The 12,800-nt window shown below is 47.9% G+C and overlaps 1 protein-coding gene across 1 annotated transcript in view; it reads left to right on the forward strand.

Annotated features, from left to right (window-relative positions):
- BAZ1B (bromodomain adjacent to zinc finger domain 1B) overlaps positions 1 to 11,635 on the forward strand; it is a 52,630-nt gene extending 40,995 nt beyond the window's left edge. Inside the window, exons 14-19 of the mRNA XM_048050077.2 lie at positions 676 to 823; positions 2,422 to 2,569; positions 4,391 to 4,509; positions 6,903 to 7,054; positions 8,713 to 8,816; positions 9,417 to 11,635. Of these exons, the coding sequence (XP_047906034.2) occupies positions 676 to 823; positions 2,422 to 2,569; positions 4,391 to 4,509; positions 6,903 to 7,054; positions 8,713 to 8,816; positions 9,417 to 9,783 (1,038 nt within the window). The 3' untranslated portion in view covers positions 9,784 to 11,635. The remainder of the gene's footprint in view (positions 1 to 675; positions 824 to 2,421; positions 2,570 to 4,390; positions 4,510 to 6,902; positions 7,055 to 8,712; positions 8,817 to 9,416) is intronic.
- Positions 11,636 to 12,800: the final 1,165 nt, after the last annotated feature.

Genomic DNA, 12,800 nt, shown 5'->3' on the forward strand with positions numbered 1-12,800 from the left:
AGAGCTGTGTTTGAGGTTTCATATGAAGCTTGCTATGTGCAGACTAGGTGTAAATCTCAGATTTAACGCTCTCATCCTCGCTTGCAGACAGTTATGGGATTTCACTTGTGCTGAGGTCATGTTGTCTAAGGAAAGGTGCTGTTTTCATATTTGGGGCTGTCAAATCTGGTAGCAGTTTCTATCACAGTCCGCTTTCCCAGCTGAGCAGCTCAGAGGACCAAGCGGTGGATCTTGCTGATGGGCTCGAGCCTCTCTGCGGTATCCACTGGAGGGCAGTACAGGCTGCTCCAATCCACCACGCTCAAGTGGTGCTGCCAGCTGTCTACTGACTTTCATCCCACATTTTACAGTGCTAGATTTCTGCTTTTTAATTTCTTAGTTTGCTGATTATTTGGGTTAGACTTTCAGAATAAGAATTTGGTGCAGTTCACGTAGGTTGTTTCATCTTGGCCATAAACTGCAGAAAGGCTGTACTACTATGAACAAATTGTCTAATCCAGTAAGGCTGATTATAGATGAACCACAAATAGGACTGCAGAGGCTGTAGAGAAGGAAAGAAGTATAAAGTTGAGTTTTGGTTATTAAGGGCCCCAGATAAAGGATATTAAAAACATCTTCAGACTGTAGTGAGGTGTGTCTGTGTGCTTCGTTGTAAGTTGTTAGGTCTGTCTGCAGGTTGCTTCAGCCATGGAGAAGTGGAAGACAGCAATCCGTGAGGCCCAGACCTTCTCCCGTATGCATGTGCTGCTCGGGATGCTGGATGCCTGTATCAAGTGGGATATGTCGGCAGAGAATGCCAGATGCAAAGTGTGTCGCAAAAAAGGTATGCATTCCTGCCCCCCGCCTGCGTAACAGTCGGACGCTGACACCTCTCCATGCCCTGCTTAGGCAACATGCCCATGTTGTTGTCACTTGCTTTGGCTGTATTCTGAGTTTTAAAAATGAGGATTTACACAGAAGCATTGATCTCACAGAAGCATTTGACCCTGACTCCAATAAACCATTCTTACGAAACCAGTAAAAAGTCTTGCAGAACATTGCAGAGCTGCTATTCCCTGAATATTTACGGTACTTGGACACAAGTCATCTCCAAATACTTCTGGGAACTTTTGTGCCACTGTCCATTTCCCTGTTTAATTTTTGAGTTGGAATGGTCCGTGGGTCTCTGAGCCTTGTCAGTTATTCCTATCTCTTACAGAAGGAACAAGCAAGAAGAGGTTAGGAAGATTAATGTGCTTTGTAACTCAATAGGAGAGAGAAGTGGAATGGTGCTAGTTTGAGGCTAGAGTGGAAGTAGAACTGCTTGCTGAGCTAGAAGAAGCAAAATGTCTCTTGTGTGAGAGCAGAGAAATGAATCTATCTGCCTTTGGCTGCTGCTCTGGTAAGGCTGGGGAAGTACCCGAACAGGTGACAAGAGACCATCTTCTCTGTGTGCCTGACATGATGAAGGGCTTTAGAGTCCTGCAGGTGGAGGGGAAAGCTAGGGAGGGTGTCACCAGTAGTGGAGTACTAGTAATTGTTCTGCCATAACCTCCTTTTCATGGAAGCTTGGAGAAAAGAGCTTGGTAGCACCTTCTGCCTCATCGTGTGCTTTTTGTGTCATTCTGTATTTGCTGAAACACTAGCAGCAGACAGACCCCTGGGGGAATGCTAGGCCACTTCTGTTTACCAAAAAGCTATGCTGTCCGTCTCTGAAGAAATGAGAGATAAATTGGTGCAATGTCCTTCTTCACTACAGGGCCTCTTCCAAACCAATGCGTTAACTGTCCTGTCTGCTGCTGAGAAGGGGGGTCTAGGCAGATGTAAGGGGGGGCTTACCTGAGACTAACAGACTAGAGTTTCACAGAGCTTGAAAACCAGGATGTTAGAGACATGCTGTCAAGCTCTCTGCATTATTATTTTTTTTTTTTCTCAGTAAATGAAATAACTGGCTCAGGACTACGTTCCTGTTTCCCTGCATCATAGAGAAGCACAGAGAAGCTAGTTCTGCTGCATACACTTTTTTTTTCCCTGTGGGCTTGCTGCCTTAAGTAGAAAGAAGATGCTGTGCAAGTTGATCAGATTGAGGCTAGAATAAGAACGGTTATGTTCCTAGCTTCTTGCTAGGCTCTTGGGCATCTCTGCAGCATAATTCTTTCCCTGTGTTTGGTTTGGGATTTAGTCTGGGTGGAACATATTTGGCAGGTTTCTGCCTTTGCCCTGCAAAGATTTCATTTGAGTTGAGGGACTTTACATTGTTGTATTTAATTCAAATGCTGCTTGTTTCCACTGCAGTGTGGAAACTGAGAGGAAGGGTCCCTGTCATCAGAGGGCATTTTGTGTCTTTCTCTTGCTTTCTGATCTCTAGCCCTGTGGCAGTTTCTGCATCACAGGTTGAGCAAGGCTGTGACGCTCGGTTACAAGTAAGTTACACTCTCCTAGGTGAGGATGACAAGCTGATCCTGTGCGATGAGTGTAACAAAGCCTTCCACCTGTTCTGTCTGAGACCGGCACTCTATGAGATACCAGATGGTGAATGGCAGTGCCCAGCTTGTCAGCCTTCCACTGCCAGGCGCGGTTCACGGGGCAGGTAAGTGGCGCTCCTTTCCTTCCTGCTATCATTGATGCAGAGTTCTAGCCATGCTTTCACAAGATAACACAAAAAGCCTTTAACAGCCTCTTTAAAAGGATCGAAATAGTCAAGTTAATTCAATAGCACTGGAACAATAGAAAAGCAATTTTTTCAGGCTGTAACTTTAGCACACCTGTGTTGTACCGACCCGTGACAACTTCGGTCATTTTAATAAGTAACTTCAGTGTGGCAGTGGAAGCATGCACAAAACATGAACCAAGATTCTACGCAATAAAGACTGTTGCTTTGTTTGACTGAGCAACTTGTTGGGTTACTTTTACGTGGGAGTATAGCTGGTAGTGCTACAGCTCTGTAGTCCCCTGAGCTAAGTTACTCTTGTGGCCTTGTCTAATTAAAGCAGACATTATTCCAGGCTGCAGCTCAAACCCTACTGGGTGACTAAAAATCAGACTCTGAAATGCCACCTTGTCAGTTTTCTGGACCTGATGAACATTGGCACCTTAAGGCAAGAGCCCTTATTGACTTCAGAGAGAACATGATTTGAGGAGGAATCGAAATTGTTCTATGCAGCAGAATTGAGTAGTTGCCCGCTGACAGCAAGGGGTTGAATTGTTTTGTGAATTGCAGGCTGAAAGTTAACTGTATGCAAAATGTATTTTTTTTGCTTACAAAGTAAGCTAATTGTGACTCTGTGCTGCACCTATATGCTTGTCAGCAAGATGAGGCTATCAAATGACACCTGATGCATAAGCAGTCAACTGATTCTCCCTTACAAAGTGGCAGCACAATAAGAGGAGTACTAGCTTGTAGTGTGCAGGTGGTGCACAGCTTTGAAAGTATTACTTAGCTCCCTGGGCACCATTTAAGAGTTCATCAGACTAGTACAAAAATTACAGGGCCTTAATGCAGCTGTTCTAGCCTGAGATCATAGTTACTTTGATGTGGTGGAGTCACCTGCAAGCTGCTTGGCTCCTGGATGACAGCCATCAGGTGGAGCAACACCTGTCTTGTTATCTGCTTTCTGCTATTCCTAGCTGAGGCAGGAAAAAAATACTGGCCTGCAAAGACTTTTGCCCTGCTTTTGCTCCTGTGGGAGCTAATTCTTATTCCATTTACTGCTCAAGATCCTCTTTCTCCGGAGGACTGAGATTCCCACAATAGCTTTGCCTTTGTCCCCTTCTGCCTATGCATGCTACTTTTTGTTACGGTTTAAATGCTTTAACAAACACTTGCAGAAAATTGGAACTCCTGGGCAGAGTCGTTGTGGCTTTTGACATCAGCACATGAGAAGCCTGAACTGATGATCTGCTCAGTAATAAGCTTAGCTATGAATAGCACTAATCAAGGTCTGTTTCCTATAGTGCACATGCAAGTAGCATGACAATGAAAGGTGATGGTGGGGAAATATTCCAGCAGGAACAACATAAAAAATCTGAAATTCCTTAGGCCAGGCCTGCAGGCAGACCTGTGTAAAACAGCAGCACTTCCTCTCAGGGAAAAGTAAGTGCATAGCAGTCAGTATCAAAAATACTTTGTCAAGTGGTCAAGGTGCCTGGGATGGGGGAAGGAATACACAGATTTATCTGCCGGGAATTGTGAGCCCAGATGTTCAGATTGTAGTCTGGGAAGTGCCCTTTTAGCTGTAGCTACAGCTTGATACTCTAGGAAATACAGTAGATTGCTTCAGTTTGAGTCTGAATTTTATTTTACACATTGAGTTGGTCAGCAAGTCTGTGTGTGAACAAACAGTACAGAAGGCCCAGGGCTTCTCACACCAGGTTCTGGTACAACAAATATGTGTTACTTGCTTTGCTCTAGGAACTACACAGAGGATTGTGGTGAAGATGAAAGTGAAGAAGGTGAGGAAGCTTCTGATGAACAAGATGCTGAGGAAGAAGAAGAAGAGGAAGAAGATTACGAAGTTGCTGGACTGAAACGTAAGGCTTTGACCATGCAGGAAAGTAACAGAAAATGTTAAGACTCTGCCTTCAGTGTCCAAAAAATTAGTCCAATTTCAGACTTGTACTTCTCCTCATACAGAACAGGTTCTTGGAAAATTGGGAGATTTCACAAGGAAGGCTGTGGTTGTGTTGTATGTTACCTGGGGAGCTGGAAGTAGCTCTTTTCCCTTTGTACAAAGACAGCACTTAGAGATTTAAACTGTAGTGAGCTCTTGCTCACTGTTGGTTGCTTCCCTGGGAACACTGCTAATAATACACTACCTGGCAGTCAGCAGAGGCTGCAGCAGGGAAGGGTTAAATGGCATTATCTGTTACTGGTACTGACGGTCTGTGCCTAGAGAGCTTTTTGCTAAACTGAACACTGTTAGTAGGTTCTCCTCAAGTTTTAACCACAGCTCCCTCTCCTTACTTTTTCCTTTTCCACCAGGTTGTAACCTCTTAAATGCAGGATTTCTAGTGGCAAGGTGCCCTTTTCAAGTAGTAAGACCAGTACTTCATCTATCCATTCCACTGGGAAGGCACAGTATTGAAGGTGTAGTGTGGCCTGAACTGCCAGCACCTGTTAGTTGCATACAGAGGCCACTCAGGATGCATGCTAGCTCGTTCCTGGGCAGCTGAATGGAATAGAATAGCATTTTCTAGACTCCTCAGTGACTACTTCTCTATTCCGGTGTACAGTGTGATCACTTACCACTTATTAGTGAGTGTATCCACTTTGTTTTTAAGGGAGTTTGACTCTGTCTCATTTGGGCAACTTGGTACACTGAAAAGCTCGGTGTTGGAATGGTGTACTGCCAGCATTTGCTTTCAGTCAAAATGTCCTTGACTAACATAAAATTAGCTTCAGACTGTCTTAACCAGGGCAGATGGTGAAATTCAGAGACTGGGACCCAAAGGCTTATCCCGTGTTCTTTCAAGGGTTTCCATCTGTGTCTATCAGTCTTGATTCCCCTGCTTCATTCTAGTTTCAGGGATGTTCACTGATACCCTAGCTATGTATGCTGCTTGTTGTTCTGTGGTGTATCTGTGTCCACACTTGGAGCGTGTTCAGTCCATGTTGCATGGCCAAGTCAGGAGCAAAGCCAAGGTTTCCAAACAATAGCGGAAGAGTTACAGTCACTAAAAATAAAGCACTAAATGCAACTCCTGGTTTTAAAGAGCATTGACATGGAAAGGTCACTGTGGAAAACTTTTGTTTTAATAGAGAAGTCCCATTAATCCATGTGGCGTTTATCCTGAGGGATATAACTTAGAATGTTGGATTGTCAGACATCTAACACGTGCCTCCTGCTTGACACACAAGCAGGAGTGACAGCAGGCAGACGTCCCACTGCCCTGACGCACACTTACTCTGCGGTGGGAGCCTGGCAAGATGATTTATTGGACAGGGCTGGATTAGAGGCTGCAGATAAAGTGCTACAGCATGCTGCATGCAGCTTGCTCAAGCACTTGTGACCAGGTGGAAGGAGCTTGGCTGGGGACGAAAACCAGAATATTCTCCTGATACACAGGGGTCATGAGAGAAATATAAGACAAGGGAGTTGAACAGCACACTTGCATTTCCATCATTGTAAGGCTCTGACAGGGAGACTTAACAAACGATCAGGAACATTACTGTGGGACATAATGCAGCAGCCCTGGTCTTGGGGAATAAAATCCCATTGTTTCCCACTTGCAGCACGTGGAGCAGCTCCCTGCTGCAGTAACTTGACACTCCCTCTGCACACAGTTCACTTTCCAGGGGGGCTTAGCAACTGGCTTATCCCACTGTGTGGGCCACTCATAAATGTTTGGAAAAGAACCCATCCACAAATGGCTGAGGAGCAAGGGGGCAGCAGGAAACCAGAGCAGTTGTGCAGGTTTCTGTACCCGGTGCTTTCAAAAAAGATGTTGCAGTTATATTTAAAACAACTGTCTATCCTTGCATTACTTCTCCCACCCTCCCTCAAGTCTTGATGTGTCAAGGTTTCGGCACTTAATTCTGCAGGCAGAGGGTCTTTCTATTTACAACACGCAGGAAGCAAGCAAAGCCATACCTGTGGCAGAGTAGCTGGAAGCCCCCAGATGTCCCTCAGAAGCAGAGGGCTGGTATGTGTGACCACCCTTAGTTAGAAGATTGTTGCCAGACAGCATTGGCCTCTTTTTGGACAGGAAGTGCATACTTCATCTGAAGAGGGGTACTGAACACAGCTGACACGGGCATGTGCTGGATGAGGATGGTGATGAGAAGCTGGGCCATTCCCCTCATCCATGGGTTCAGTAGTTCCTCTGTGCTGAGTTACACCTGGTGTGTATGTCTGGGGAAAAGGCTTGTGATCTCTGCTTCCAGGTTAACCCATTCCTCTAAGCCCATGGCTTATGTGTTTCAGTGAGACCCAGAAAGGCCGCCCGGGGCAAGCAGAGCACAGCCATGTACTCCTCGAGGCAGGGAAGGCACCAAAGGAAGAAGCAGTCGCTGCACCCTGCCAGGGGACCCCAGCAGCGGGCTGCACCTGTCAACGGCGCAGACATTGATGAGCTGGTAAGAGCCAAATTGCTCCCTGGGGGCTGCTCACATCATGAGTTATAAACGAAACAGGTGTCACACTTCCTCCCCTCCCCTTCCCAAAGAAATACCCTGAATTGTATTGTGTAACCCGTGCTGGGCTGGAGGCGGGTTAACAAAGGAGGCATATCCTTAAGGGCCCGGTGCAAACAGAGCAGAGATATGCCAGACATCTTTCCCCAGCCGCTTCCACGCATTGTCCCTCCTTGATTAGCAGGCAGCCTGCAGCTTGTTAAAGGGTTTTAAATAGTATCCATATGTCTCTACAGAGAGATGGGGGGACTGAAGGGGGTCCTGCATGTTCAGAGAATGCCAGCAATGTAGGACCCTCACTCCCTGGCCTTGGCCATTTTCTGGCAGTTGTTGTCCGTATGGTCACTCCCCAACCTCCAGGACATAATTTGGCTGGCTTAGGTTTCACTTGACATTTGAAGAATAAAACCTTCTGCTCCTGAGCAATCTTGTGCGTGCGTGCTAGTTGGGGTGGAGCTGCCGCATACTGTCCTGTTTGTCCTGAGGAGGGATGCACCACAGGGGATATGTGAGGATACTCTAGCCCCGTGGGCCACGTCACTAGCTTCTGCCATCTGTCTGCTGAGCAGCACTGCTGCGGCTGTATCCTGTCACTCCTCTCGAGTGGTCTTGATTGTGCTCTTTGGGCTCACAGCTTCTTGTGCTGGGTGTGGGTGGGCTGGTTGCGCTGATCTGCAGCATCTTTTTAGCTGGTGTTTGTTATAGATTGGAGGGCAACCAAACCAGCAAGCCCAGCATGGACTGCCACAGCCTGCTTGGAGAGATGTTCAAGTGGGAAAAATCTTACTGGAACAGCTGGGTCAGGAACTCTGACTAGGGCTCTTTCACTTACTGTTTGTCCTGGAAAGAGACCAAAGCGTTCTCAGGAATGGCTCCCTGTGTTGTGGAGCCTTCTGATGTACCCTAAGCAGAGCAATGCCTCATGAGCTGTGTATGGTCAGAGCTGAGGAGATGTCCCTGTGCTGGTGGCTGACCTACAGATTTGTGGGCAAATAGCTGACCTTGTGTTCTGCCTCTGTACCGGACAGCAGCACTTGAGGTATCAGCTGCTCTTTGGTATTTAAAATGGCAGAGTAGGCTCTGGAATTGGCCCTCAGTACAGCAGCACAAGTGCCTTCCCCCTCTGCCTCTCACATGCTGTCCACCAAGGGCTCAGAGAGGGAATTTACACTCTCCATTTGCTGTCCATATTATTTGGCTGCTTCCTTTGACCCTGTTGTTTTTAAACCTATCTTGAAAAAGCTTGCTGTGCCAGGAGAAAATACAGGCAGCCTGTGAGCTATTCCCATCAGAGCTTATGGATGGGGCTCCCATTCTGTAACTCAAGCTGCCACCATGTGTCTTGGCTGTTACCATGAAAGGTCCTGCAGCAGAGCAGTTTGCCTCTCGATTATTGTAGAAGACGTCTGCGTCTGAAAGAGCTGAGCTGTTTTTCTGCAGCAGTATTGCATATCCCCACCCTGAGAGACACTGGCTTGTAAGCAAGAGAATTGAAAAGGTCTGCTAAGAACCAGCTTCTTTGGCCTAGAAACTGTTTAATGAATACTACAGCCCATGGTCGTTCCCCTCCTTTTAACAGCATCCCTCCTTTGTGTGGGCAGGTCCTTCAAACAAAGAAGACGACACGTCGCCAAAGCCTTGAGTTGCAGAAGTGTGAGGAAATCCTCAGCAAGTTGATCAAATACCGCTTCAGCTGGCCCTTCAGGTGAGGGCAGGTGGCTTCCTCCTCCACGTGCACAGGACTGTACCTGGGCTGTGTGTAGGTGTGGGATGGCCATGCTGCAGTCCTGCTGGATCCATTTGCTGGTTGTGAGACCTGGGTTTCAAAAGCAAGTTACAGGTCGGAGTGAATCTGCTCCAGTAGAAACCACCATGCTCTCAGTCCTCTGCTGGACTGAAGACCTGGGGCCCTTCTGAGGTGGTATAACAGAGGGTGGTAGGCCATGAGCCAGAGAGGGGAGGATGGGATCGGTGCTTTCTGCAGCCCCCAGGATTTGCAGGTGCTCTGTAGGAGGCTTGACTGAGACAAAATAGCCCTACCTGCCATGTACCAGTCCCTATGGGCCAGCACTCTGGGCAGAAGGATGAGCTGCTGTCATTCCTGTCTTCAGCACTGCAGCCAGCACAGGGCTAACACTGTAGCACCGTTGAGGTTCGTGGGTTTGCCTATGGCACTGCAGGGGGTGTAGGTTGGGGCTGCTGCTCAGCAGAGGGGGTGGGGGTGGTTCACACCTCCACAGCTTTGCGCTGCGCAGTGCCAGGGCCTGTCATTTTCCTCCTATCTTTGTGGCTCTTCGTTCGTCAGGGAGCCAGTGACCACAGAAGAAGCCGAAGATTACTTTGAGGTCATCAGCAACCCTATGGACTTCCAGACTATGCAGAGCAAGTGCTCTTGTGGCAGTTACCGCTCGGTGCAGGAGTTCCTCTCTGACATCAAACAGGTGTTCTCCAATGCCGAGCGCTACAACCAGAATGGGAGTCACGTACTGTCCTGCCTGGAGAAGACAGAACAATGTTTGATCGACATGGTGCACAAGCACCTTCCTGGCCACACGTATGCACGCAGGAAACGTAAGAAGCTCTCTGCCAGGTGCCAGGGACTGGAGGAGCAGGAAGGCGACAGTGAGTCAGAGCCCCTTGAACATTCCCGGGGGCGGAAAAGGAAGAAATGAGGGATGGGGGGGGGACTAGGGGGAGAGCCAGAGCTGGAGCAGGCCTTCTGGTGCTGCTGGGCAGCAGGATGGGTTGTCTAAAGGGAGTTAGGAAGCAGCAGGCACTTCTCTATTAATACAGCCTTTCCTTTGGCCCGTCCTAACTTTATTTTTTCTGCAATTTCCTCAAATATTTGGTCATCCATTGAGTGAGCAGAGATGACTTAACTGCTTCCTGCAAAATACACAAAGCTCATACATGTCTGTCCTGCTAGGAGGGGAAGGTGGGAGGGCAAGGGGAAGGCCTGGCCAAAGCCTGGCGGGGCAGGGGCGCGTGAAGCCTACTCCAGCTTGGGCGCCGTTGGCTTTCTTGGAACGAGCCACTTCCTCCACTCTGCAAGCAGCCAGCACTGGAGCGTGGTGGAACCTCTGCTGTCTGCTGCCTGTGATGTGACACCAGCCTTGAGCTGGTGCAGGGAGGGATCATACTGCTTCACAGATGGACTGGGTGCGATCAGGCCAATGGGCTGCTAGTTCTTGTATGTATATATTTATATGGTATTAATTTTTGAGCCCCCAATGAAGGGTTGTGTAGGGCGAGCAAGCACTTACATTTATAGAGACACAGCTTTCACCAGCATCCTAATACAATTGGCTTCAAGGTGCTCTTGCTTCCCCCCCACCCCACCCCCCCACCCTTGGGGAGCAATCTCTGGAGGTTGTGCTCTGAAGAGTTCTTCTGAGATCAGCTCTCCACACATAAGTGGCAGAGAATAGTCAGTTGGTTTCCCTGCTCACCTTGAACAGCACACAATCATGTAGCCCTTTGGATGAACCTAGTGCCAGAAGTATACCAGAGAGCATGTCTTTCTGCACACCCTGTAGGGCGCTCCAGGGCAAGGGGAGCAGCAGAAACATGTTCTGTGTAACTTTTTAAAATAATTTTCTAGTTATTAAAAGTGGCTTGTTTCTAGCTGTGATCTTGTATAAAGAACACCTGTAAGATACTGTTGTCTTGCTTTGGCACATGTACAGTTTATATCAAATTGTGTTTGCTGTATATTTTCCCCCCTCTGAAAACTCATTTTCCTATCAGTAGCTGGAGTTACACTGGGGGACTTGGTGGGGGTTTCCCAGTCCCTCTCTAGCCATGCTCTCATCTCCTTTTGGAGTAACGCCTTCCCTAGCTCACCTCTCTCGCACTCCCCCAGCACCATGAGGACCGTCCCGCACAGGCTGACCAGTGGGGAAGCTCTGTCCTGCTGGGAGGCTGCTCTGCCATGGCCCCAGCGGTGGGTTCTGCCACTTGAGATACTGACTTTTCTCTAAGAAAAGAACGTTCTTTAATCACCTCTCCCTCTCCATCATTACAGGTTTTGATCATACAATTAAGGCTTGAACTTTTTGTTATAGAATTCTTCAGTTTAGAACAAACTAGTCACAGTGCTGTTCTATACTGGTTTTGTAACACGGAAAAACAAAAGCAGCTGTTGCAGCTCCTGTGATTTGAGAATAAATTTGAGATCCTCGATTAAAAAATTGCAGCCTAGTTTTGTGAACTTTTTTATTAACAGGTATTTGTTTCAGTTCTGGACTGTTGATGGCTGTCGAGACTAGACAGGTTTCCAGCCACTTCCCTCTTCCCCTCTCCCCAGCCTCAGCTCCACGCCCCACAGAATAGCACTGACGTTTGTATTTCGCACGTCCCCTTCAGAGGCTATGTTTTGTCCTGTTAATAGAGAACATTTTCTGCAGGTCCTACACAGTGAAACCTTTGGAACTGTATGTTTTTTAAAAATAAATGTCATTTGTGGCGGGAGGGGGGTTCTGCTAAGGGCTGTACTTGTAATAAATTGGAAAGTTAAAAAATAAACATTATGTACTTGTGTTTGTAAAATTGGCTTGCTTCAAGTCCTTTGTAGGTGCCCTCTGTGCAAGACTAAGACATCTCATGTTCCACAGAGCTCTGCTTTCCCCAGAGTCCGCATCAGAAGTGATACAGCTGTCTTAATTCTGGAGGGAAAAGGGAGGCACAGAGAAAAGGATCAAAGGAGCACTGAGTCTGGGTTGGGTCAGCTTACAACTCTGGAGAACCATCTTCTAGGCTGAGCTCTGCTCACATTTGGTTATACCACCGCCTGGGCTGTGCCCCTCTGGTCCAGGTGGTGTACCTGCTCGGACAGGTGGGTTGTGCTGCTGTTACCATCTTTGTGATGGGGCTGTCTTTGCACGATGCCTTTTCCTAAGCTTTGCTGGGCAGAAGGTTATTTGCTGGCATGGAGGTGTGTGCTTGGAGCTGGCCCTATTGATTGTCCTCCCCAAAGACAAGGGGATGTGTTCTTTTTGCTCCTGGACAGTGAAAGGTCAGGAGGGAGCAGTCCTTGAGCTGGCTGCCCCTTTCAGTCCGTTCTTGTCCTTTGGATTGCAAATGTTGCTCCTGCAACAGGATGCGGGGCTCTTTACTGCATCATGGCACTGTGGGTTGTTCTGAAGGGAATACAAGGGAGTGATGAGGGGAGCTAAATAACGTTGCTCTTTCACCTCAGCATTGTGTGTCTAGATTGCCATCAAAACTTCTTCCCTAGGTCTGTTAATGTGCATTTTGTAACCACAGACCTGTTTGCTGCAGTTCAGAGATCGGTGGGGACTGTTCCTGCTGTGTCTGCAAAGCATGGCTCCCAAGGAGCCATCGGCTCTTTCCCAGTGTGGCTGGGACACACTGCTCTACCAGGCTTCAGCACCAGGCCAAGTAACCACTTGTTGCTGATGTACAACCAGTCAGCTGTACAAGGAAGGTGTTGGTCAAAGTTTGTCTGTACTTCTACCAGTGCCATCAGGTCAGGAGTGTGATGCCTTCCTGGGCATTGCCATTGTCCTGATTGTTTAGGAGCAGAGCTGGGAGTGCTCAGGAGCTGATCTGAGCCAAGTGGGGTCCGGCTCTGCTGGGCTGAGCGGGGTTTAGCCCCCCCCAGGCTTCGTGGGCTTTAAGATTACTGGCGATGGATAAATAATGCTTTCCTCAGAGAAGCCTCATCCCC

Source organism: Anser cygnoides, chromosome 18 (genome assembly GCF_040182565.1).
Source record: "Anser cygnoides isolate HZ-2024a breed goose chromosome 18, Taihu_goose_T2T_genome, whole genome shotgun sequence".
Lineage (NCBI taxonomy): Eukaryota > Metazoa > Chordata > Aves > Anseriformes > Anatidae > Anser > Anser cygnoides.